The following is a 27,559-nucleotide window of genomic DNA, read 5'->3' as shown; positions in this document are numbered from 1 at the left end:
AAGTGTTTAACTGCTCTCTCTACTAAAACGTCTCTGAGATGGCAGGTACGAACTTAACAAGAAGCAGCAGCAAGCCGTGGCATTGGAAATCAGAGCGAGTGCCATCAGAAGTCTCGGAAGACAGCAGGCAGGGTGGGAGTCCCTGGGCAGGAGCAGGCTGCCCCAGCGATGGCCCCTGTTCTCTCAGACCCCAGAGGAGCACCCAGCTCTCTGAGCATCGCTCTGGCCAACCAGGCGGAGCGGCCCGGGTTCTACAGGGCAGCCACCGCGGGGCCTCTCTACATTCATGCTCGCAGCCTCAGCATTTGCTCCCAGGCTGAACCCTGTGGGTAAACAATCATGAAATAAAGTGGGGAGTCAGCCTTTGAGGTTTCTTGGAGAGTGTTGGGGATGCAGGAGAAAGAGCAGAGCCTGAGGGAATCTGAGTCAAAGCACTTTCAGAATGACACTGAGGCAGAGCTGCGGGCTCGGCCCCCATCCCAGAGTCAGGCCACCCTGGTTGGCTAGCCCTGGGTTCCTGTACTCAGCGGACTCCTCCCCATGTCTGCATTCGGCAGCCTGTCAGTACATCCCCCCTGCGCACCCTTAGAGTCCTCCAGGTCCTCCCAGCACGCAGGGAGGCGTGAGGCATGCATGCCCCAGTCTCGGAAGCATTGGCAATGGAAGGTTCTCAGCTGAAGAGAACAGCCCTCAGCCCAGGACGGGGGAGGGGCACCTCACCATGGCCATCTGGAGGGAGAGTTTTCATCCAGTGACTGGCCTCAGGGATATAGCACAGGATGTGCTAAGGTCTTTGTGGGGACCGTCAGTCTAATGCAATGGCAGAATAGGTTCATATATGTCAGTGCGGTGACTCAGAATGTCCACTCACTGTCACCTTTGTGGGGGAGGCCATCTCCTCAAAGCTGTTTTCCCATGTAACAGAAAATATTAATTCAAGAAAGAGAAAGATGGGAGATACATAAAATGGTAGACATAACCCAAGACTGAGATGAAAAGGAATCTTGTCATGACTGATGTACAACAGGACTAAAATTGAACCAGTGGGGTGCGGGCCTCAGCATTGCTGGGGTTCTGTGGTGAGACACTTCAAGAATCCACTGATATAAAACAAACTGCATAATTAGGACCCTGGACGTAAAATTTCGTAGTGTTACTAATGGAATAAAAGCTTATCTCTCTTCTCTCAAATAAAAATAGAAAGGCATTTAGAAATTCTAGGAAGGAAAAATGAGACAGATGTGACTCCGTGATGAAACAAGCGAAAATGCGTGCCCTTGATGAAGTGAAACAAATAATGTTTTCCGAAACGACAAATCCAAACCCAGACACGTCAAGAAATTTAAAAGGGAGGACAATGAGGAGTGTCACAAATAGTTCCAGTCAGTTTACTTAATGCTATTATGTGTCCCACTTGTGGTTACTTCCCCATGCTGCTATTTCTTTCCTACCAGTGCTTTTGGTTCTATTTCCTTTTTGCTGTAATTTTTTTTTAAAGTAGACTCAGGTTCTTTTTTTAATTCAAAAATAGAGGTTTTAAATTTGACTGAGACATCAGCATTATCTTCTGATTTTCATGAGATGGGGGACTTAGGTGTTATACCTGGAACAAACCCATTTTTCTTAAGACCTTTTCTTTAAAAGTTCAGAAGACTCCTTTGGGAGGCTGCTATTCTTGGGTTGAAGAAACCTTTTTCTGAAAGCCAGCAATTTCTTATCTTTCTTTAAATCTTTTTTTCTGATAAATTTAAGTAAAATTGATCAATGACCTCATATTATTGTCGTGTGCCTTTAACCTTTAACAAATCACTTCTCCTCTTTGGCCTTGGCTTTTTGAGAGGGAAAATTGGGATGAAATTTGTATTTGAGACTTTCTTGAAAAAAAATTATCACAGACCTGTTTTTGTTAGGGAATATATGATTTCCAGCACTACACTGCTGAATATCTTTGGATTATTCAAAGCCTTGCATCGTTCACAAGGTCAAAACATATCAGAGGAGATTTTTTATTTTTAAAATTGCTATAATGTCTTCTTGATTTTAAAAATCGTGTCTGTACATTCAAGACCCAAATTCAAGTGCAGTTTTGCCTCTGACTAGTGATGAGGCCTTGGGTGTGTTACCTCCTGCCCTGCTCTTTCGCTTTTCAAGTAAAGCGGTTGGAATAGGTCACCTCTACTGTCCCTTCTAAGAATAGAGATGAAAGTGATGTTGCAGAGAAAACTTGATCACTGGGAACCTTTGGGAAAAGTCATTAAAACCTGAGTGAGCATTAAGGAGGGCACGTGATGTGATGAGCATTGGGTGTTACACACAACTGATGGAATTATTGAACACTACATCTGAAATGAATGATGCACTATATGTTGGCTAAATGAATTTAAATTAAAAGAAACTGAGTGAGATAAGGAGGTCTGATGCTTACATTCATGTTGAAAAGCTAAGGTTGGTATCGTTCTTATGTAAATACTGCTTGGTCTCAAATGTACCTTGATTAAGTGACACGCAACAGAAATAAATTATTCTGGAGATTTTCAAGGCAGATTGCAGTTCATGTTATTGATCAGCTGAGGCCAAAGCTTGTACTATTTGGAAATCTTTTCAGGTTCTCCTCTTCACTTGTTCATGGGAACCTCCCACACAGTGCCCCACCTACCCGATGGGCTCCTTCTTTGTAGTGGGAAAAACACCAGTGAAAACAAAGAACTTGCAAAGAACAAGATAATAATCAAAGCAAAAACAGTGTAGTGATGGTACGAGCAAAGCGATCAATGGGTGTCATCGCTCACCATAACTCTACAAATGTATTGATAAATGCAAAAAATTGAAAACCGCTCATCTCCAAGGACAGCACTAATAATTTCCAACAGCACAGTTCCATAGATCAGTGTGTTCTCTGAGTTGGGAAGCTCGTATGCCTCAAATTGTCCAACCCATGTCTTCCAGTCTGATGCTACTCAAACGTAAATGGGATGCTGATCATCCGGGGATCTTGTGGAAATGCAGATTCTGAATCAGTGGGTCTCGGGGGTTTATGGGACTGAGATATTGCTTACTTAACAAGCCCCCTGGGGCTGCTGCTGCTGGTCTGTGGTCTACAGGTTGTACTCACAGGATGACATACAGCACTTAGAACCCTGCCTGCACTTAGCGAGGTCTGTTAAGTGTTGGTGATGAAGGCGATAATTTCCGTAACCCTTAAAAATCTATTCTGTCACTGTCTCATTCGATTACAAATAAGTAGCCCTTAGTAGAAGGAAAGTCTCTAATATGTGCATGCCTTGCTGCTATGAACAGCAGAGCAGGCTGGCACGTCCAGGCAGGATGCACCCATCAGCAAAACTGTCATGTCTTCCTAGGGCTCTGGGGACCACAGTTTTGCAATTACTGGTTCAGAGGCTCAGCCAACTGATGACCACATGCCCAGCATGCCCTGAACAGCCCTGATGTTGCAGTATAATCACTCCCCCTTCAAAGTGTCCTGGCTCCGACAAGACATGGTATAGTGATTCTCATTCTAGTGGACACTGACGACAGATTACTGGCTTCATCCAGTTTGCATGCCTTTCCCCAAACTTTCTGTCACAGGGAGAGAAGGGAATGTTTAGGCAAATCATTCTTCTTGGCTGACAGTGGTTTCGGCCCTAAATCAGGCTTATGTCCGACAGTCCTGAACTTCGTGTGTAAACACACGCACACACACAAATGTGGGTATTGTGGGGAAAAAATACACTTTCATTACTATGATACTATCTGCAGCTACTTCTAGTCTGAAATGCCGATGTGAAGCTCCTATCCTTTCGACAGGAGAAGCTTCTTTTCAGGCTCCAACCATTTCTCCTAGGAAGACACCAGAATTCTTCACCCTGCTGCTGCTCCGTGAGATGTGCATGAGCAAGGTTAACCGAAGACATAAGATGCATCCATCTCATTGCGTGAGATGCAACAGAAGGGATAAAGTCAACCTAGCTTCTCTCTGTCCTCAGTGGGATAGCCTAGAGGTTAAGACTAGAACTCCAGCTACTGAACTACCTGGGATGAAGCGTGCATTCTCTCCCTGACTGGCTGGCCACATAAGGGAAATGTTGAGGCTCTCAACCCATTTCTTCCTCTGCCTCATGAGCTTTATTGTCAGATTGAAATGTATTGTCACATGTAAGGGGCTTAGAGAGGGGTTAGCTGTTTCATAAATGTCCAGGTGAAAATCTAATCACTGTGCAAAAGTGCAATCCCAAATCATGCTCATTGTGAGCTACAGCTGCAGGGTTGGTGTTGTTTTTAGTAGGTCCCTTTCAGCCAGATGTTGACTGTCATGTTTCAATCTGGAAAGCTTTCATTCAGGTAGCTTGTCTCCCAAATTTGTAACAGATTGAAACAATCATTTCAGTCTCAAATCTCAAGGAATTTGAACATGAGAGATTTAATTTTATATAAAGTTTTGTCATTAACAAGTATTCTTTTTATGTCATTACATAAAGAACAGAGAGAATAGAAGCTAATAAACAAGAAAAAGCATAAATGAGAGGAGGAAAAAGAACAGTGAAGAGGACCATTAGGAGCATAGCAAACTACATTTTCTTTCTAGATTTAAAGATTGAGTCATAAAAAGTTGCTCATATCTGCATCTCAAAAGAATGCAAATGCCACTTCAATTTCATGGGAAAAATAAGTTAAGGATACCAGGCTGCCTTTGAAAAGCTTGCTTTGATCCTAAGCCAAATGGTCAAATGAATGGATTAAATTTTAAATTGCCTATCTTCAGAAAGATGCGATATGGAACATATTTAGGATTTAGCCCTTTAATTTAACATTAAACACACTAAAAATGTCCTCATCAATTATTGACTGCCTGTTATTAAAACAGAGGCTTCACTTCAATCTGGGGAAGACAGAATACTATTTGTTTTTAGAAGTACATTTCCTACCTCTTTCAATTACAACACAGTGTGGCATTCAGGAAAGGGGTCATTTCCAAAATTGGTCTCTGAGCCGGTAAGCACTTTTGTCCCATGTGCATCAGCCAGCCCACAACCCGTAGTTTAGAATTCAAATAAAATGTAGTCAGTGGAGCATATTGCCAAGAAAATAAATGGCATAAGAAACATGTAAGAGCTGACTCTTAAAATAATAGAGTCTCAAATCTCCTTTTTGTCGCATTTTCCGCAATTCTGTAAGTATTTAATAGCAGTTATGAGTGTGCCACAAGGCCAGGCCTAAGGAAATACGGCTTAGGATAAACTATTCTTTTTGTCCTCTTTTTTCTCAGTCCCCCGATATGCCTTGCCTTAGAGGTGACATCAGATTCCTAGGAATATATAAATGCTTTGATCATGACTGCTGTCCTGCCTGGAACAAAAAGCTTCTTCAAAAGTCCCCCACCACCACTCATTTCCACACATCAGTATTCCATCCATCTGTCATATACCATTTCTTCCCTGAAGTCTTTCTTGACCATGCGCATGCGCGCACACACATACACACTTTAATGACTCATTATTCTGAAAGGAGATTCAGAGTGTGTGAAATAATCAAAGGAAGTGGAGGCTAACCCCAAAGGGAAAGACGGTATGTCAAGGGAAGGGGTCAACGAAGACTTCAGGGAAGAAGTGTGGACAATTTGATGTTGGCTTCCTTATTATAGTACGGAGGATCTTCATCCATGTGTTTAGTACACATATATTGATTTTATTGAAGGGTGACTTTGAAGAAAAGAGAAGATTCACCAAAAAGCATGGGGGAGGAGGGAGGTCTGTTCTCTCCACATTGCCTTGTTCATTTCATTACCAAGGGAGTCCTTCCCATTGTGCAGGGATCCTGCATGGTATACAGTTGGCACTCAGTAATGCATGCATGTGAAAGGACACAAGGGTAAAAATGACACCATTTCTGCCCTTGAAGTTTCTAGTTAGGGAGGAAGCAGTTACTGTCACTAACTAGATCACTGTGTTGTTAGGGGCACAATGGAAGAATGTCTTAACCTCCACGGGATTCAGGAGGGATTTCTCGGATATGACACCTAAGCTAGAGCTCGAGAGACCATCAGAAGTTACCCGATGGGGGTAATGTACAGCACAATGACAGTAGTTAACAACGCTGTATATTGTATATTTGAAAGTTGCTAAGGGAGTAGATCTTAAAAATTCTCCTCGCAAGAAAAGAACTTGGTAACTGGTTGAGGAGATCTATTTTAACTAAATGTATTGTGGTGATCTTTCATTTCCCAGTCTATACATATATCACATCGTTATATTGGACACCTTCAAGTTGTGCCAGGTTAAATGGGCCAAGTATATTTCAATAAAACTGGACAAAAGAATATGAGGGTAAGAGTTCCCCAAAGGAATAAGGGTGTCACTGGCAGAAGAAGCAAGTGAGAGAAGACCTGGAGATAACAGAATCAACTGCCTTGGGAGGCTGTGAGTGGAAGTTTGGCTGGTATACAGGAGATGGGTTAGGAAAGGGGAAAGGGGTAGAATATGAGCTTAGTGGGATGAGTGATGGCCGTTTTATAAAGGGCCTTCAGTGCTAAGCCAAGCCGTATTCTAAAAGCCGTGTGAAGCGATTGAAGGATTTTATAGAGGAACTGTATAATCAGAACATTGTCTTTTAGAAAGACCTCTCTTGTGGCACACTCTCAGAGTTGATTCCAGAACCGAGTCTAGAGAGACCTAGTGCCGTAATTGGTGGAAGGGTGAAGGGTTGGAAGAACACAGGGCTTGTTGAGTGGTAGGATGTGGGAGGGGTGTAGGCGGATGTGAGGAGGAGGGAGAGGGAAAAGACCAGGTGACCCACAGCTTCCAGGCTTGAGCAACTGGGTAGGTGGAGGCCATTCATGGAGAGAAAGGGGTAGCAGATTTAGAGGCCCCAGCAGAGAATTCGGCTTTGGAGCTATTAAGTTTACGGCCCCTATTGGATATCTCTAAGGAAATGTTCAGGGAACAGTTGAAGATGGGGAATAGAGTTCTGGAGATGGGCTTGTCTAAATGATAGTTGAAGTGTGTTCGAGGGGCAAAAGGAGCCAGGTGCGAGGGGCTTAATGAATCTCTTATGTATCCGAACTTCAAACACTTCTGGTAGTGGCTTACTATCTCTCTGAGGCCCAGCACCTGCTGATGGTATGGGATCTCCAAAGGGAACAGTTGACACCAATTACCCTTTTGATACCTCCTTAGAATTATTGACTTTACCATGCTGTTTTTGTAGAGAAAACGTTTAAAGCTTAGCAGCCAAGAAAGAAATTGTGATGGTTAATTTGGACTCAGTGACTTAAGTAGATAATAACATCAGTAAAATCATACTAGTATAATTAGTCCTAATTTTATATGAACTATTACTCTGAGCATTCCTATAATTGCTCCTTACAGTCTGTAAGGATTAGATACAGGTAGTAAGTATAGATCTTGATCTGGATATAGGGAGATTTGCGCATCTAGGGCTACCAGGCCAAATATAGACATGTAAATGAAACATTGTTTTTCTTCCAATCTGGTATTCGTAACAGTAACAGCTTACAAACACTTGTGCGTAGTACCTTCCTAAGTGATTAAAATAGACTAATTCATTTGATGTTCAGGAAAACCCTGTAACATAGAGACTGTTATTATTCTACTCCCATTTTACAGATATGGAAACATAGGTGTCAAATAGATCAGTCAATTGCTCAAGGTTGCACAAATCCTGGGTTCAGGATTTTAACCAGGGAGTGTGGCTCTAGAGTCTGTGCTAGTAACATGTCTTTATGCTTTATCTAATAGATGAAACAACATCTAAATGAATTTAAAATGCAATTCCTGGTCTTACAAGCTCTAAAGGACGTTGTGCATTTCATCAATTACACATGGGCAATTAGAGCTTGTATCTAGTCAGGGCTGGGGACAGCCATAGGCACTCTTGCAGATTAATGATCAAAGAAGAGGAGTTGATGGCCCAGAGAAGGATAAAGCTTTCATTCACCCTCAAGAAATGCCCTGAACCAAGGCAGCCATTTTTTTCTTTCTTTTTTTTTTTTTTTTTGATACTGTGCATTGTAATGGGGCAGCTATAAAAGCCTTAGGTCATTAGATCTTTCCTTTGTATTTAAAAGCATGCAGATATGTCCAATTTGCGGCATGTAACAGAGATCTGTGCTCATAAGTACTCTCTCAGAGGTCTGGAGTTTGCCTAGTTTACCCCCTCCCCACCCTTAATACATGTGGGGCTGCCCCTTTCTGCTCTTCCCTAGGTATTCAGAGACCCCTTGGGATGCTTACAAGCATCCTGCGGCAGGCAGGGAGCACGTAGGCATCCACAGATGGTATCTTGCTTGGTACAGACAGGATCGATACCCCCCTGGGCACTCTTGGTAGGGGCAGGGTGACCCACCAGAACCAGCCCTGGCTTCAGGTGCTACAAGGGTCTCACTCGCCCAAAGGGTGGGCATTTGCTGCACAGAGTTAGACCCAACCAAGGTCCTAGGCACGCAGACAGTGCCTCTGGGAGGTTTCTCTCTGAGTCATCATCAAGCACTCGTCATCCTTTATTGAACAGTTGCTGGGACAGGTTCCAAGCACCCAGCTTACTGACTCCTCCTCCGGCCTCCATCTTGGGTGTTTACAAAATGGGTTCTGGTGTGTGTGGCAGGGACAGCCTCAGCCATGTCTATGATCCACGTACTGAAACTCTCCAGATTCGAGTTTCCTGGCTTTCATTCTGATGATTCAAACATCGAGGGAAAGGGTCCTCATCAGCTGAGAGTGATACCAGCAGCATAGTTGTTTTAGCCGTCTTGTACACCTGGACTGCAGACTCCTTTCTGATGGCACAGTATCCTTATCATTCTCTTAGGCATATTTCCTGGAAACTGAGTGAAGTTTCAGCTTTAAGGTCCCCTTTGCATGAGCCTATACCCAGGCCCTAGCAGGGCCCTGACAATGTGTTTCACAGGGTCATATATTTTTTTGTAAAATTTATAAAACCTATCTCTTATGAAGTTTTTGTCCTCATTAAAAAATATTCCATTTTGGTACCTCCTTTGTATTATTTTGCCCAAAGAGGGTGTCCCACATTATCAAAGCTTTAAGCTCCACAGAGCTGAAGTTGACCCCCATTCAAGGATCATTCCAGTTTGTAACCCCTGTGCATTTTCTTGGCTTAGAGGAGTTTTGGGGCATTTGTCTTTCCAGTTCTAAATGTGTGGATGGCAGCACAGTGAAATCAGGGAAATGGAGACTTCCTTCACTAGAATGGAGTGAATGTGAGCTCTTGCATGGAAATGTTACCCAGCCACCGTGGGCTTTAAGGGTGGGAACGAAAGGACAGACTGGGACACAGACCATGAAAAGCGTTCTGCTGAGAGAAGCAGGTGATGAGGTTTTAGGGCAAAGTGGGTCCTTTTAGAGTTTGGAGCTGAGTTTTAGATCTTTGTCTCTCACAAAGACTCCACTGAGAAAGGAGAAAGGCTTTTGTGCCTTTACCAGCTAATTCTCTTCTCCCAAAGCAGTCACATGACACAAGGTCTGTCCACTTCTTTTATCAGTGAAGAAGGGGTGAGAGCCTCCTTTTCATCGTGATTTTCTATTTAGGTAACATCAGGACCACAAAAGAAACAAAGCATGATTTCATACCAATCTGCCTGGCCTGAGAAATCCTGACAGGTTAAAAATCCAGATGTACAAATCCCCCTCTGCACTCCTACTATCCCTTTCACTGAAGCAGTCTGCATTATGGCAGATTAACAACAGCAGTCCTTCTGACAGGAGGCCCTCCCGAGTGGCCTGCAAAATCCAGTATGATCCCTAAACATGAGATTTGCCCAGGACTTGTCAGTGGAACCCATTGAGAGGTGGTAAACTGAAATGAATTGTCTCATTCCTCAGCAAGTTCTGGGAGGTATTATCTGCCCGATGAGAGCCCTGTGATTTTGAGAGAAGCTGAATTTCTTATTAAGATAATTTATACCCAAAGGGATAGTAAGTGAGAAAATTGAAGCATACATAAAGGCATACAGCACCATTTGGAATGCGGATGAAGGCAGCATCGGGCTTCCCTAGCAGTGGGATCTTCAAGGATAGCATTCTTCCTTCAGATTGACAAAGCTGGCTTTCTTACTCTCATTTTTCAGACTGCTCACTTGTCTGCATGTTCTCAGTGACACATCATCTAAACGACTTGAGCTTACTGGTTCTGGTTTTGCTAACCTGGTAGTCGAGTGACTTTGTGGAGGTCATTAACTTCCAGATGATTCATGTGTTATTCAAAGACAATAACAATCTCAACTCTCCCTCAGACGGTCTGTCCAGAAAAGTGAGCATTCAGTGACATAACAAAATTGTTTATGTGCAGCCAGTCTGGTTTGGAGTTAAATGGAAGGCAATATTTTAGTATTCTAATATTCTTTCTACAAAATACCCTGGGGTTTTGTATCAGCCAATCGAGTAGAATACATTGAGCACTTCCTAAGTCTTCCTAAGTTTACAAAGCAACGGTCGCTTCCATTTTTTAAAAAGATTTTATTTATTCACTTGTCAGAGAAGGAGAGAGAGAGAGAGAGAGAGCACAAGCAGGGGGAGAGGCAGAGGGAGAAGCAGTCTCCCAGCTGAGCAAGGATCCCGATGCAGGACTCGATCCCAGGACCCTGGGATCATGACCTGAGCCGAAGGCAGACGCTTAACCAACTGAGCCACCCAGGCATCCCAGTCACTTCCATTTTGTTAGGAAACTATAATGGTTCACCTGCGTAATTTCTGAGGACAGTGTTCTTCACATCACTGGAGCTTCTTGGTGAGGACTCAGGACAGATCCACCTGCCTGGTTTTAAGGCCAGGCTCATGTTTACCCTCAGGACGCTGAGAGGATTGTATCTCTGGTGAGGAATGCCGTATTGTGTTAGCTTTGAGAGAGATTAGAAGCAAAATGTTGGCCCACCCATGGCCCATGTTGAAGACCCCATGAGAAGCTTTTCCGATTTTCAGGAAGGCATCCTGTCAGAAGGGCTGTTATTGTAAATCTTTCATAATGTAGACTCCTCATGTGAAAAGAGTAACTAGACCTTCTTGGCTCCAATTTATGTTTCTACCCTTGTCTTCCTCTTTTATTTCTATACTCAGTTTCTATTTTATTTTGTTCTTATATGTCTTCATAAGCCATGTTTGAATCTTTTTAAAAACGTGGGGCACGGGGTGCCTGGGTGGCTCAGCCAGTTAAGCATCTGCCTTCAGCTCAGGTCACGATCCCAGGGTCCTGGATCGAGTCCCAAGTCTGGCTCCCTGCTCAGCGAGGAGTCGGCTTCTCTCTCTGCCTTCCGCTTGCCCTGCTTGTGCTCATGCTCTATCTCTCTGTCAAAATAATAATAATAATACACAAATAAACGAATAATAATAACAGAGATGAAGTTAAGAAGATTAAAGGAAAACTGCAGGGAGCTTCTCCAAGTAAAGCAATGCACACTTTCATTTGTAGCAGACCATCCATTTGGGTCTCCACAATTTCCAGACTGCTCAAGAAAAGCAAATACATTCAAAGTGAGGGAATTTAAAATCCCAAAGTGTTCATGTCTGAGAATGAGTTACCCCTCTTTCTTGTTCCACTCCCCCCCCCACATATATGTTGTATATACACACCTGTCTTGCACAAGCCACTCGGGAATGAGCCGATATCCACTTACCACTCACCTGGAAAAAATGGTAGAACTGCATCGGCTGGCTCTATTAAAACCATCTGATTCCGAGTTTGATTTGGTCCCTTAGTGCTGCGTAACTGCCTGCATTAGTGTCCTAGGGCTGCTCTCACAAACTACCACAAACTGAGAGCCTAAAGTCACAGCAGTTTATTACCTCACAGTTCTGGAGGCTAGAACACCAAGATCAAGGTGTCAGCGGGCTGTGCTCCCTCTGAAACCAGGAGAGGACTCTTTCCTCATCTCTTCTTAGCTAGTGGTAGTTGCAATCTGCCGGCAATCTTTGGCCTTCCTTGACTTATAGAAGCATCCCTTCAATCCTCTGTCTTCACATGACACTTTCCTTATGTCTCTCTGTCTTCCCGTGGCTGTCTTCTTATGAGGACAACAGGCATCTTGGATTAGGGGCTCCACTCCAGTATGACCCCCTCTTAACAAGCTACATCTTTAGTGACCCTGTTTCCTGATGAGGTCATATTCTGAGGTACTGGGGACTTCAGCTTAGCCTTGGGTGGGGGGGCATAATTCAACCCATTACACTGTTCTTTGACTCATCCACATTTACTCTCCTTACCTCTAGCTCCTCAAGCCCTCAGTCTCCCTTTACCTTCCACTTCCCTGCGATGAGAAAGCCATTCAGTTTTACTTGTTCCATTTCCAAACTCCTCCATCCTGACCTATCAGCTCCTCTCTCACAGGAAGAAATGCCTACAAGTCTTCCTAGAGCCTCCTCTTCTTGTCCCCACCATCCACTACTCCCTCTCTCTCCTGTCTCCTCTCTTTCCTTCATCATAGTTTCATTTCGTCAACCATGTCTCTCCACACTACTAAAAATCTTGGGATCTGACTTCCCGTGTATTTATCACCCCAGCTCCCTCTTTCTTGTTGCCAAGCTATCTTTCTCCACCTTTCCCCCTCCATTCACCCCTCAATCCATAATAATCCATATTTCACCTCCACATCTGTTCAAATAGCTCTCAGGAGGATCGCCAGTGGTCTCCCACTGGCCAAGACCATCTTCATCCTCTTCATCATCCCTGCAGCATTCAGTGATGATCACCACTCTTTCTCAAGTGATAGCTCTTCTTTGATTTCCATTATGTTGTATTCTTAAGATTCTCACTAGACCTTTTGTCTTCAACCCAAGCCAACTAAATCCTTACTTTCTCGGAGATGTTATGGTACCACAGTTCTCCAAGGATGGTCTACAGACTCCTACAAGTTCCCAAGATCATTCTCCATGAGGTCAAAACCATTTCCATAATAAGACTAAGACACTCTTTTCCTCTTCAGCTGTGTTGACATTTCCATCCATGGTGCAAAAGCACTGATGGTTAAAACTGCTGGTACTTTGGTACAAGTCAATGCAGGCGCAGCAAACTGTACCAGTATTACTTGTATTCCTCACAGCCACACACTCACAATTAAAAAAAAAAAAGGGAAAAGAAAGTAAGAAAGAAAAATACCAATTTTCCTTAATGGCCCTGAGGAAGCCATAGAGTTTATTAATTGTATTAACTCTGTATCCTTGAGCATATACCTTTTTAATAATCCGAATAACAAAATGGGAAGAACACATAAAGTATACTTCTGCAGCATCCCAAAATACAACATTTCACTTGAGGAAACATTGGAGGCTGTTCTAAGCTGAACTAGACATTTAGTTTTCTCACGGAACACCATTTTTACTTGGAAGAACAACTAACAAACAAACTGTAGTTATGCAGACTTAGGTATTTGGCAGACATTGTCCCAAAAATGAATGAATGGGCGTGTCACTCCAAGGAAAGTAACTGGCAGTGTTTGTCGCCAATGATTAGGAAAGAGGGATGCCTGGGTGGCTCAGTTGGTTAAGTGTCTGCCTTCAGCTCAGGTCATGATCCCAGAGTCCTGGGATCAAGTCCCGCATCAGGCTCCTTGCTCATTGGGGAGCCTGCTTCTCCCTCTGCCTGCCACTCCCCCTGCTTTTGCTCTCTCTCTCTCTGACAAATAAATAAAATCTTTAAAAAAAAAAAAAAAGGAAAGAACTTTCAAGCTAAAAGTAGAATTTTGGAAAACCTATATTAACAACATGAATCTGACAGCTTTCCAATTTCTAAGGACTTTTTAATAATATAGGTGATAATATTAATGAATGTGATTTTTTTATACTGTGTAATGAAACATGTCAACATTTGGAAAAGCTGCATAACTCAAGGAACCACAATTTTTCAAGTGACCAACGTACGCCATTTCAGAATTGTGCATGGGTGAAAAAAACCATTAAAGGTGCAAAATAGATAAATAGATCTTCATATAATCCAATAAAAATGTTACTTGAGTATAGCTTCAGATGTAACATTGTAATATACTTTAAGAAACTGCCACTTGTTGAGTTTTGATGAAGTATCAAGAAAGGCTATTCACAAGGAATTTCAAAGAAATATTTGAAAGGCTATTAAGTTACTCCTCCCTTTTCCAACCCTATATTTGGGTGAGGCCAGCTTTGGGTCACACCCTTCAGACAAAACAGCATAGTGTAACAGATTGAACATAGGAACAAATGGGAGATTTCAGGTCTCTTCTATTAAATCAGAAATTAAAGAGATTTGCTGATCTCACTCAAGATGCCGATCTCACTAAATTCTCTCTTGTTTTGGAAAACAGTTATTTTTCATAAAAATATTATTTTAACATAGAATGGGCTTATTATTGTTACTTTATATATATTTATAAATGTATATTTTTAAAAGCTTCTAGTACAGTAAACACTGGTAGATGAAACCCACATAAACAAAAGTTCTTTAGGATTCTTCATAATTTTTAAGTGTGTAGCGAGGTCTGGAGACCAGAATTTGAGATAACTGCTATGGAACTTTATTCAGACCAACGGTTACAAAGAGAACTTACTGTTGAGGAAACGATGAATTTATTGGGTTTGTGGGTACCAGACTAGAGGAAACAGGCAGCCAGAAGACAACGAAGTATCACTGTGTGTCTGGGGGAAACCTGAACATCGGAAGCATAGATTTGCTGTACAGGCAGCTGAGAGACCCCTGTGGCTGGCTCTGTTCAGGACGCTGTGTTGCCTAAGGGTAGGTCGCTGTGCTGCACCTGCCTCTAACCAATTTTGTCTCGTGTTCTGTTGCCTCTGCCAATGAAATGTTTATCATGTCACTAATGGAAGAAAATAGAGTTGGCTGATGAATCCCCAATTCTTGGCCAGCTGTCACCCCCTGCCACTGCAAATTCCCAAAGACTTGTGCAGAGAGGACAAACCAAGAAAATGTTAGTCGATGGCGATGATGATGATCACTGTAGAGTTTGTGAAAACCCTGGCCCCTGAGCTCTGGGCTGCATCCCAGGTTTGGTGAAAGACCTCTTTTGATTATCAGCCTAAGCCCCAAACAAGGGATATAAAGAGGTTCTTGTCACTTGCCAACTCTAGCTTGATGCAGTAGCTGCCTGGGGCCCTCTTTTGAGGATCAGTGGAGAAAACAATTGCATTCAGTTATTGACATCTGCCAAAGCCTCCCAAGGAGTGGGCACATAGGCCATTCAGTGTCAGCCCTCCCCTAAGCCCAAAGCCAGGACTCTGAATTTTTTTTCCCTTATCCAAGCTCTTGAGGCCAAAGAGCTCTGAACGACTGAGATGTGAGGCATAAAGAAGAAATATAAAATGCAAACAAGGGATTAGAGTCAAAGGAAAAGAACACCTCCCCTCCAAGGCTGGTCTCCAGGCCCACACTCAGGCCCTGGGGAGAGGGTAGGGAAGTGAAACTGGCAGTGGGAAAATATAGAGCTACAAAGACCCAAGAATATTGTCCTAAGAAATAGGAATATTTCTCTATAGAAATAAGAGCTTTTAATCCCTTCATTCCCTTCATTCCTGAAAATTCCCCAAATTAATGAAATCATCAACCGTGATATGACCAGCTGAGAGTACTGTCATTGTGAGGAACCAGAAAGCATTGTATATACCAGGACTCCTATTCAGGAAAACACAACACTGTTGGGAAATAATTCCTTAATGAGCCCTCTTGGAGTGGTGGTGGAGGCCTCAGCCCCAGGGGTTGGCTGATCCGAAGGCTTGAGAAATGAGGGAAAAACTGCCTAAGGAGTAGAAAAGAAAAGATTCTTGTTTTGTTCTTGAGAGGGAAAGGGGAGTAAGAATAAGAAAAGGGGAGAAAGAACCCCTCAAATCTCCAGGAATGTCATGAAACTTAAAAAAAGAAAAAATCTTGCTCTGAATGTATCATTTGTGGTTCTGGACTGGATAGATAGGATATAAAGAGAAAGAAACAGGAGTTAAAAACGGGAAGAACAAAAGGCATGCCCTGGGGAATCTCAAAAATGGGCCAAGCATTTGGAAGGGTCACAGGCCGTGGTCTTTAGGGTCTAAGACATGTTCATCTGGGTGCCCAACAGACAAGGAGGCCTTCTCTAACATCTGGGTGGTTCTTCCTCTGCAATTCCAGAGGTCAGTGATGTTCCAGCCCCCCATCATGTTGCTGATTCTGCTAGATGTGGTCACATACGAGCCTTGGGTCAGTTTATTGCTCCCCATCTCTGACTCCTGCTACAGCACTTCTCTCTTTGTCTCAGTCCAGCAGTGTTAATTCTTTATAGAGTGGAAAGCATCTCCATATTCAGGGTCACAAGGACTTTGGCCTCGTGGAAGCTCTGCCACTAACTGCCCATGTGACCATGGTGGGTCCTTGTCTCTTCAGACTTCAGGATCCTGATCCGTAAAATGACAGAGGTGAGGAAGGAAAAGGTTAATATCGCTTAGGTCCTTTACAAATCAAAATTCAGTGAATCTTGCCGCTCCTTGGTGCATCTTCGTTCCTACTTATACTCACACTTGTGATACACCTTTCATTGTAGAAATAAAAGAATGGGGGTTTGTTGGTTTGTTTGTTTAAATAGAAGTTATTTACTTGGTAGCAATTTTCTCCACTGAGAACATAGAGTAATTTAGTTTAACATGCACTGGTTTTGCTACTTAGAACGAGAACTTTTTTAAAGCTAAAAGGAACCAGACAGATGGTGTTTATATGTATATAGATACATATTTTTAATTTTATATTTACATATAAATTCATACTTTTTTAAAAAAATGAATATATATTTGTATGTTTTATGTATATGTGTGTGTATATATGTGTGTGTGTATGTGTTTATATATATATATATATAATTCTCTGATTCTCCTTTTATGCCTTTCCCCAGCCTTTTGGGCATTCTCTTATTTGTGTCCGTGTCTGCCTCTCCCAATAGATTGTTAGACCATTGAGAGTCAGAATATAATGATACTCATCTCTGTATCCTCCTAAAGCCTAGAGACCATGCCTTATGTAAAGTGAGCATTTAATAGAGATTTGTTTGGTTGAATTGAAATTGTACCAAATCAAAATTTTTAAATGATTGCTTTGTACTGTAATAGGTTTGGTTATGCTGTTGGAATAACGTGATCTCCAGATCTCAGTGGTTTAATGCAATAGAGATTTGTTTGTTGTTTTTTGGTTTGGGGTTTTTTTTTGTTGGTTTTTTTTTTTTTTTTTTGCCAAGACAAAGTCAACTATAGGATGGGTGAAAGATATTTCTGCCCCACAGAGGCCACTCAGGGACCCAGGCTGAGGAGAATCCTGCTTCCAAATGGTATACCATCTGGAATACATGGCATCTTCAGAGAAAGAGATAAAAAAATTCTTAAGTGCTTTTTCTTGCCTTCTGCACACATTTCATGAACCAGGACTAATCACATGGCACCATCGAACGAGCGCCACCAAGACTGATAATCGCTAATAATATCTATCACATACTGTACTCGATAGCTCTAATATTTCAGCAATAACGGACTTCTCTGAGAATCTTCTGACAACTATGATCCCTCTCCCCAGAAAAAAAAATACATACACACAGAAACTTATTCAACACTTTTGCATAATTTTCAGGTTTTTTTATGCATTTCAAACCTCGTTGACTGTTCCTCTACAGATCTCAGGACGCAGGTTATGAATCCTTCCACTGAATCCACAAGCATGTTTAACACCTGGTAACAGACCAACAGATGAAAAAAAAAGACATAACTAAGACGAAATCAGAGAGGGAGACAAACCATAAGAGACTCTTAACTATAGGAAACAAACTGAGGGTTGCTGGAGGGGAGGTGGCTGGGGTGGGTGGGGTAAGTGGGCAATAAGGAGGGCACGGGATGGAATGAGCACTGGGTGTGTATGCAACTGGTGAATCGCTGACCTCTACATCTGAAACTAATAATACACTATATGTTAATTAATTGATTTTAAATTAAAAAAATACATTACTAGTGTTCTGTTTTATGTTGAGAACAGCCTATTCATTTACTTAGTTATTTACTTAGTTAATTTGTGTCAGATCAGGCATCGTGCAAGATACATGACCAATGGATTTTCCTCTCTCTTTTTTTTTTTTCTTCATCAGGAAAAATTTGAGGGTCTGTTTCGGACTTACGATGACTGCGTGACGTTCCAGCTGTTTAAGAGTTTCAGACGTGTCCGAATAAACTTCAGCAATCCCAAATCTGCAGCCCGAGCCAGGATAGAGCTTCATGAAACCCAGTTCAGAGGGAAAAAATTAAAACTCTACTTTGCACAGGTAAGGTAATTCTTGCTCTCCACTAACTTTTGCTTTTTTTTTTTTTTTAAGATTTTATTTATTTATTTGACAGAGAGAGACACAGTGAGAGAGGGAACACAGGAGGGGGAGTGGGAGAGGGAGAAGCAGGCTTCCCACAGAGCAGGGAGCCCGATGCGGGGCTCGATCCCAGGACCCTGGGATCATGACCTGAGCCGAAGGCAGACACCTAACGACGGAGCCACCCAGGCACCCCAATTATCTTTTGCTTTTTAAAAAATGTAAATGGAGCCCTTTCTACTTTCAGGCTGGTTTGTAGTCTATAATTAGTTCACGGAGAAATAAACCTACACCATGGATTCCCAGGCAGGGACATCACAGAGGCTTAGAAAGCAGACTCTGAGGGCTGACAGCCTGGGCTCTCACCTGGGCAAGTTGCATACTCTCAGTGGGCCTCAGTTTCCTCACCTGTAAAAGTAGGAGGATGATACAAACCCCAGACTGTTGCTGGGAGGATTAGATGAACTATTGTGTGTTCAAGTGCCTGGCATTTGGTAAATGCACAGTAAACACCAGCTGGTGGTTGTAGTAAGAATGGTCTATTCACAACTACTCCTAAACTTCCTAACAGGGTTATGATAAAATTTCAGTTATATCCTAGTTTTAGTGGACTGTATACCTTTCCAATGACTCCTATTCATGAGAAAGCATGACAAACATATGGAAATCAATTTTGTGTTTTATTTCATCCAGAAATAAATACTAGCTTTCCAAAAGGGGATGGGCAATTCTTGGCAACACTCATAAGTCCACAGCAATAGAAAGTCAATGTCCTAGGGGCGCCTAGGGGCTCAGTCAGTTAAGCCTCTGCCTTTGGCTCAGATCATGAGCCCAGGGTCCTAGGATTGAGTCCGGCATCAGGCTCCCTGCTTGTGCTTGCTCTCTCTCTCTCTCTGACAAATAAATAAATAAAATCTTAAAAAAAAAGAAAAAGAAAAAGAAAATCAGTGTCTTAATATTAGTTCCATCAGTGTCTTCCCTTCATCATCAGATATCTTGATCCATTTCTTATGTGTCAATAAGCATTGTTCCCATCTTTGAACTCTGCAAAGATGGCACAATGAAAAAACATAGACTTTGCTTCTTTTTAAGGCTGAATAGTATTCCATTGTATGTAAATGCCACATTCTCTTTACCCATTCATCTGTCGATGGACATTTATGTCATTCCCACGTTATTATGAATAGTGCTGCAGTGAACACAAGCGTGTTAATATTTCTTCAGAAGCCTGATTTCAATTATTTTAGATAAATACCCAGAAGTGGAATTGCTCAGATGGTGGTTCTATCTTTTATTTTTTGGAGGAACCTCCCTTTTGTTTTCTATAGTGGCTGCATCATTATGCATTCCCACCAACAGTTATACAAGCGTTCCAATTTTTCCATATCCTTGCCAATGCTTGTTGTCTTTTATTTATTTATTGGATTTTGATAATACCCATCCTGACAGGTGTGAGGTTATATCTCACTGTGGTTTTGATTTGCATTTCCCTGGTGCTTAGTGGCCTAAATATTTTTTCATATACCTGTTGGCCATTTATGTATCTTCTTTGGAGAAATGTCTATTTGAGTCTTTAGATCATTTTTTAACTGAGTTATTAAGCTTAATTTGGGGGGGTTTTTTGTTGTTTGGGGAATTTTTTTTCTTGGAGTTAAGGAGTTCCTTAACTCTTTATCCTATATATGGATAAGGAGATTAACCTATCCTCTATATGATTTGTAAATATTTTCTCCCATTCGCAGATTGCCTTTTCACTTTGTTGATATTTCTTTTGCTGTGCAGAAGACTTGGTTTGATGTAGTCCTGCTTGTGCTTTTGGTGTCATATCTATGAAAACATTATCAAGGCCAGTGTCATGAAGCTTTCCACTATATTTTCTTCTAGGATATTTGCAGTTTCAGGTCTTACGTTTTGAGTCTTTAATCCATTTTGAGTTAATTTTTGTATATGGTGTAAGATAAGGTTTCAGTTTCATTCTTCTGTATGTGCATATCCAGTTTTCCCAACACCATTTGTTGAAGAGACTATCTTTTCCTCATTGTGTACTTCTAGCACCCTTGTTGAAGGTCAGTTGACCCTATATGTGTGGATTCATTTCTGAGCTCTCTATTCTATATGTCCATTGGTCTATATGTCTGTCTTAATGCCAGTACCATACTATCTTGCTTACTGTAGCTTTGTAATATATTTTTAAATCAGGAAGTGTGATCTTCTTTCTCAAGATTGATTTGGCTATTTGTGGACTTTTGCGGTTCTATATGAATTTTAGAATTGTTTTTTACTATTTCTGTAAAAAAAAAAAAGCCATTGGGATTTTGGTAAGGGTTGCATTAAATCTGTAGATTGCTTTGGACGGTATGGACATTCTGCAATATGGATAAACCTTGAGGACATGAGCCTAAGTGAGATAAGCCAGTCACAGAAAGACAAATATTACATGATTCCACTTATTTGAGGGATCTAAAATCCTAAAATTCATAGAACCAAAGAGTAGAATGGTAGTTGTCAGGGACTAGGAAGAGGAGAAAATGATGAGTTACTAATCAACAGGTATAAAATTTCAATTAAAGAAGATGAATATACTTTAGAGATCTACTGTACAACACTGTACCTACAGTCAACAATAATATATTGTAGACTTAAACATTTGTTAAAAGGGTAGATCTTTTCGGGGGCCTGGGTGGCTTAGTCAGTTAAGGGCCTGCCTTCAGCTCAGGTCATGATCCCAGGGGTCCTGGGATCGAACCCCCTACTCAGCGGGGAACCTGCTTCTTCCTGCCCTTCCCCCTGCTTGTGCTCTCTCTCTCTCTCAAATAAATAAATAAAATCCTTTAAAGAAAAAAAAGGGCAGATCTCTTATTAAATGTTCTTATCACAATTAAATTAAATCTAAAAAAGAAGAATTTAGACTTTGGCCTCAGACCCATGTTTGAATCCCATGCTTCTAGTAACTACTTGTAAAAACCTCACTTTTATCTACTGAAACCCCTCTTGTTTCCTTACAAACAGAGTTACCATCTGACCCAGCAAATACCCACTCCTAGGTATATATCTAAAAGACTTGAAAATAGATCTCAAAGGGCGCCTGGGTGGCTCAGTCGTTAAGCGTCTGCCTTCAGCTCAGGTCATGATCCCGGGGTCCTGGGATCGAGCCCTGCATCGGGCTTCCTGCTCCACGGGAAGCCTGCTTCTCCCTCTCCCACTCCCCCTGCTTGTGTTCCCTCTCTCTTTGTGTCTCTCTCTGTCAAAAAAAAAAAAAAAAACAACAACTTAAAAAAAGAATCCCTTAAAAAAAATAGACCTCAAAAAAATACCTGTACACATATATTCATGGTGGTACTATGCACACTAGCCAAAAGGTAGAAGTAAGCCACATGTGCATCATTGGATGAACAGATAAACAAATCGTGGCCCATCACTCATTGAAATGTTACGAAACCATAAAAAGGGATGAAGTACCGGTGTGTGCTATGACATGGATGAACCCCGTAAATATGCGAAGGAAAAGAAGCTAGACACGAAACAGTCACATATTCTGATTCTGTTTCTGGGAAATGTCCAGAACAGGCAAATCCATAGAGACGGAAAGCAGATTGGTGGTTGCCAGGGTCTGACTAGAGACAAACATGGTAGTAACTGTTTAATGGGCACAGGGTTTCCTTTGGGGCAATACAGATGCTTTGCCTCTAGGCAGCACCATGCCGGGTGTGTCCTCCATGCCACTGACTGTTTCCGTTAGAATGCTTCATTTCATATGATGCGAAGATCGCCCCCACAAGAATGAGAGAGAGAGAGGAAAGAAAGGGAGCAAGGAGTCTGGGCGCCAACAGCCTCACCCTCACGTGGGTACTTGCTCAATGCAGATTCCCGGGCCCCACCCCAGCTCTGCTGAATCAGACGCTCCAGGGGTGGGGCTCCACTCTGCTTTCGGAAGCTGTCCAGATAATCACCATGCACGCTACAAGTCGAGATCCACAGTTTTAAGGATGAGATAGGATAACGGAGCATATGGTGGATGGTAAGCAGTGATTATTATGAGAGCCTGGTTCCCTGGTTCCTTTGTCACAGGCTGAAAATGAGATTCTGCATCTCCGGGTCCCAACACGGCCCATCTGAGGCCCTAACGAATCCTGTGTCTTCGTTTCTCCTCTGTTTGAAAGGTTCAGACTCCAGAGACAGATGGTGATAAGCTGCATCTGGCACCACCGCAGCCCGCCAAACAATTCCTCATCTCACCCCCGGCATCCCCTCCCGTTGGCTGGCAGCCCATCAGCGACGCCACACCAGTGCTCAACTACGACCTCCTCTATGCTGTGGCCAAGCTAGGACCAGGTATGCTCTGTGACCCCTTTGGAAAATAAACATTGTCGGCAATCTCGAAAAGCCAAATGGGATTAACAACCTTGAAATCCGGGGCTCATGGTAACATGTGCATTTCTAATGGGTTTATTGCTATGTGTGAAGGGCGAGAGGGCTGATGGATGAGAGAGAAAGAACCAGCATCGGACTTTGTCCCTGTTTAACAGCAATTCGGGAACCGGGACTAAAATGTCTGTCCGTGCTGCTTCTGCATTGCAATGCAGATACTTTACGATTGGAAAGAGCTACCTAATTCTTACGGGAGTCCTCTCTATACCATAAGGAATTTTGGTATATTTGGTATATTCCGGTATATTCTGGTTTTCTCAGAATAGGCAAAATAAGCTCTACCAGTTGGCATGAGGCTTCTATGCTGTGCAACGTTCCTTTATTGCTGCCATAGGAAAGCCCAGGAACCCTCTGAAACAAGACAGTCTTCCTGCCAAGGTGAAGCCTCTTGGTCTCCGAGAAGCTGGTCACAGTAGCCTTTACCTTAAGAAAAAATCTTACGGTCACTTCCTTCCAATGTTGGTATATGTGGCTCAGATTCTCTCGTTTTCAGGGCAGTATAGTATTCCACTGGACAAATAAATAAATAAATACACACACACACACACACACACACACACACACACACACCATCACACTTGATTCATCCAGTTTCCTGAGTTGGACATTTAGACTGTTTGCAGTTTCTCGCCATTCCAGTCAAAGCTACAGTTAACATCCTTGTACATATCTCCTATGCACTGATCTGAAATTTCTTTATGCCGATACCTAGAAGTGATATCATCCTCACTTTCAGCAGACATTGCCACCTCGCTGGAAAAATACTCCCAAGTATTGTGATAGGTGAAATGAAATGGGGTCACTTATGTCAAGGGGCTTCAAAATGGAGCTGGAGGGCACCTGGGTGGCTCAGTTGGTTAAGCAACTGCCTTCGGCTCAGGTCATGATCCTGGGACTCCAGGATCAAGTCCCGCATCGGGCTCCCTGCTCAGCGGGGAGTTTGCTTCTCCCTCTGACCCTCCCCCTTCTCATGTGCTCTCTCTCTCTCTCATTCTCTCGCTCTCAAATAAATAAATAAAATCTTTAAAATAAATAAAATAAAATAAAATGGAGCTGGAAGGCCCGTTAAAGAGATGGGACATAGGCACATCCTCACCCAGTAGGACCATGAACTTTTGAACTGGGCCCAACCACATACGATATTCCAAGAACTCAGCCTGCAACTTTCTATACTAAGAGATTTTGCTTAGTGACAGCCTTAGCAACAAGTCACCAGCCAAGATATTCTGCCACCAAGACCCACCAAAATTCTTCTTAAACAACGTATACAGGCATTCCCTTTTGTCTTTAAAAATGCTTGATTTTTGTTCCCTAGGGTGAGCAAACTATTTGGTTTGCTGCCCATATCTGTGTTCCCCAAACTGCAATTCTGAGACCCTAAAGAAATGCTTTTGGTTTTTACTGGCTCAGCCTCTTTTTTCGGTTGACAGTATTTTTCCTGTATTATAGCAGGAGGGGAAGTGGTGGGAGGTGCAGGGGCTGCAACCGGGCGCAGCTGACGGTTTAGGCACTGTGGATCCGAGGGTAAATAATGCCCATCATGTCTGCTACTAGCTGGTCTCCTGGTGTGAGAGAAGACTTTCAAAATACAATCCGAATGCCCTGATTGCACCCTAAGAGATTCTGATTTAATTGATTTGGGTCAAGTTCAGGCATTAGTATTTTTTTAAAAACTCCCCGGAACTCTCAAAAACCACTGATAGCCAAGTGACAAAAGGGCAGCGATGATAAACATATAATGAGTTGCTACCGGTGTTTCTTGGTGTGCTCAGGAAGACACTTGGACCAGAATCACCCACCCCAGAGGTCTGCAGTTTTAATCATCACACGTGATGATTCTTGTACCCATGGAAATTTGAGGACCCTGGTTATTAGGGCAACCACTCCTAGGGCGATCACCCAGGATGACCAGTCCTGGATGAACCAGAACAGAATCACTGTTCTGGTTCATCCAGGACTGAAGGCTTCCTGGGAATTTTCAGTGTCAAACACAGGAAATTCCCAGGCAAACCAGGAAGGGAGGGCACCCTAGTGGGTCCTCAGATTAGGATGAGGCTGGTTTGAGTAATAAGCTCTCCCTGCAGAGACTAACTGGCCAAGTGGCCACTTGGGATAGACCACTATCCCAAGTGACCCGAAATTTAAATTATAGCACTCCCGAGAGCAAGCTACCTGGGGTTTCTTTCTAATTGCCGTCAAGACACTCAGCATCTCGGGGACCTTTACACACTGGCCATGGGCTGCCCCCCTCAAAGAGCCGTTGTGAGAAGCAGTAGGTGCCTGACTAAGAGGAGCTGAGGGAAGAAGCAATATAATAAGAAGAGTGGTATTCTCGAAATGTGATTTCTTTGAAAGCCTCATCCACGTACAGGAAATCCGGAGCCAATGTGCTTCCCATGCAAAGAGCCGTGTCTGTGATATGAATGAATGTGAAGTATATGCAATAAGTTGGGTCTGCCCAAGTCAAGCCTTGTGAAAGCATTTCCCACGGTAATTCAGGACACTCCAGAAGCAGGCACCCACAGCCCCGGATGGACCGGCTGGAGCCAAGGGACTTGGAGCTGCCGGCTTGACTCTCCTGCACAGAGGCTGACGACAACACGTTTGAACACCTCGTCGTACAGTTGCGTGAATGTCAGGAAGGGGAGCTTCAGAGAATCACTAAGGTCTTGGCTGGAGGACGTAGGAGTCCCTGGGCTGCCTGCATTTTACAGGAGGCGGAACCGAGAGGCCCAGACAGGGGAGAAGCCACTTGCCAGTGACAGAGCCCGGGGGTCCATGGCAATGCTCTTCCTCCTGCACTGTGTATAAGGGAGGCCCAGGCCAAGCCGGACATCCTGACTGCCAGATCCCAGCTGGCCTCAGGCGCGCTCCTGGAGCCAGGAATCCAGTAAATGCAAATCATTTTCTCCAAAATGGGAAGGAGAATTCATGTGTAGTTAATGTTCTCAAAGCTTGATGCAAAGATAGGATGAGGGCGGGTCCCCGATACCCTCACTGGCTAAGGGAGCAGAGTCCCGGGTCTGGAAGACACGGCCAGGGGCGGGGGTGACCTGGAGCTGATGGAGGCAGAAGGAACAGATGGAGCAGGAGTTTGGCCTCAGAAGGGAGGCTTACAGAGCCTGGCACAGGGGAGGGAGGAAGGAGGAATGAAAGGGTCTTCAAGAGGCAGAGAAAACAAGGGGCTTCTTTTGAGAGCTGTGAATAACTTATCGACAGTGGTGAAAATGCATGCCCTTTACCTTAGTGGTCCTGCTGACCTCTGAGCCTGGCTTTCCCTTGCCCAGTGAATGTCCTCTAAAGCACTCGGGAGAGCAATTATTAATATTCCCATTCCCACTGGGAATATTAATGGCGCTCTTCTGTAATATTCTTACAGATCAGAACACTAAGCTGGAGAGAGATGAGCCAGTTTGCCCAAAGGGACACAGCTGGTTGGTGGCAGAGAAGAGTGTCAAGCCTGGCTCTGCTGACCACCCCCCCCCCCATGTGGCCAGATCCCCTGGCCTTTGACTGAGGACACTGGTGACCTCGGTGGACGTGAGGGCCCCTCTGCTGTGACGCTGACGAAACACTTATCCTAACCGTGAATTGACAGTTATCCCTGGCGCCACTGTGACTCTCAGAAAGCCAAACCCAGGTGTGGCAGGAGTGCAAATGGAGGCCCGTGCACCATGTGTGTGTGTAAGGGCGAATACCGAGGGATTTCTGCTTTTGAAGGATGACTGATACTGTGTCCCGGGTGTGTTCTCTGGGATATGGTTCCCTCCATTCTTTGCCAGCAACTCGAGGCTGCTTCTCTTAAATTTTTTTATTTTTTAAAGATTTTTATTTATTTATTTGACAGAGAGAGAGAGCGCGAGAGAGGGAACACAAGCAGGGGGAGTGGGAGAGGGAGAAGCAGGCTCCTGGCTGAGCAGGGAGCCCGATGCGGGGCTCGATCCCAGGACCCTGGGATCATGACCTGAGCCGAAGGCAGACGCTTAACGACTGAGCCACCCAGGCGCCCCGAGGCTGCTTCTCTTTATTTAGTTCTCCACTTGTCCTCTTCCTGTGTCCTTGAAGCTTCTTTACCCCACACAGATGGATGATTCGCAGCCGACAACTGAGTTGAAAATATCACGGAGGCTGTGTTAGAAGCCTGGGTGTCAGTGGCTATTTCAGCCACAACAGTGAAGGAGCATAGCCACACCCCGTGTCCTGTCCTCCCCCCCCACGCCACCACGAGGTGCCAAGGCAGGGTCTTGTTCCTTCAAGCTCCTCATGGCACTTTGCACAAGTGCTCCCGCACTCCTCCTAAGGTAGTTCTCTACTGTTCAACTCACTGCCTTCTCGACTTTTGGTATTCCCAGTGCCTGGTAGCACCTTGCACATAGTAGATGCTCAATAAATATTGCATGAATGCATACATGCATGAATGAGTGAATAGATCAGAGCCCTCAGCCTGCCTAGGGATCATTTCTTCACCAGCAAATTGTTGCTTTCTTACGGCTTTATCCAGACTGAGTCAGCAACACTAAATTAATGTTTTCTTCCAGGAGAGGTATTTGAGCGTTTCCGTTTGGGGGAAAAAAAAAAGATTTCGTGAGATTCATTTTTAATCCTTGGGCAGAAGCATTTCAGTAAGGAATTATAACGCATTCCGTGTTAAGGGATGGCTGCCTCAGTTCCGGGAGTATGGAAACACGGTAACATCAGAGCAGAGCAAGCAACTCAGAGGAATGGGGTTTGCTTCAGAGGAGTGACTAACACTGCTAAATTGGGAGAGCTGAGTGACTGAGAAGAGATGTGGGAATTGAAAGATGCTGAGCTAAAGTAAGT

At 43.4% G+C, this 27,559-nt stretch overlaps 1 protein-coding gene across 6 annotated transcripts in view; it reads left to right on the top strand.

Annotated features, from left to right (window-relative positions):
- Positions 1 to 27,559, top strand: part of RCAN2 (regulator of calcineurin 2) — a 266,173-nt gene that overhangs the window by 222,545 nt on the left and 16,069 nt on the right. For all 6 annotated transcript variants that reach the window (XM_081828377.1, XM_081828373.1, XM_081828374.1 and 3 more), the window contains 2 exons: positions 18,098 to 18,271; positions 22,471 to 22,642. In XM_081828377.1, coding sequence (XP_081684503.1) covers positions 18,098 to 18,271; positions 22,471 to 22,642 — 346 coding nt within the window. The remainder of the gene's footprint in view (positions 1 to 18,097; positions 18,272 to 22,470; positions 22,643 to 27,559) is intronic.

This window comes from Leptonychotes weddellii, chromosome 8 (assembly GCF_054177405.1).
Source record: "Leptonychotes weddellii isolate Sample4059 chromosome 8, ASM5417740v2, whole genome shotgun sequence".
Lineage (NCBI taxonomy): Eukaryota > Metazoa > Chordata > Mammalia > Carnivora > Phocidae > Leptonychotes > Leptonychotes weddellii.
The sequence above is the reverse complement of the archived record's forward strand: the minus strand, read 5'-3'. Positions and strand labels throughout refer to the sequence as shown.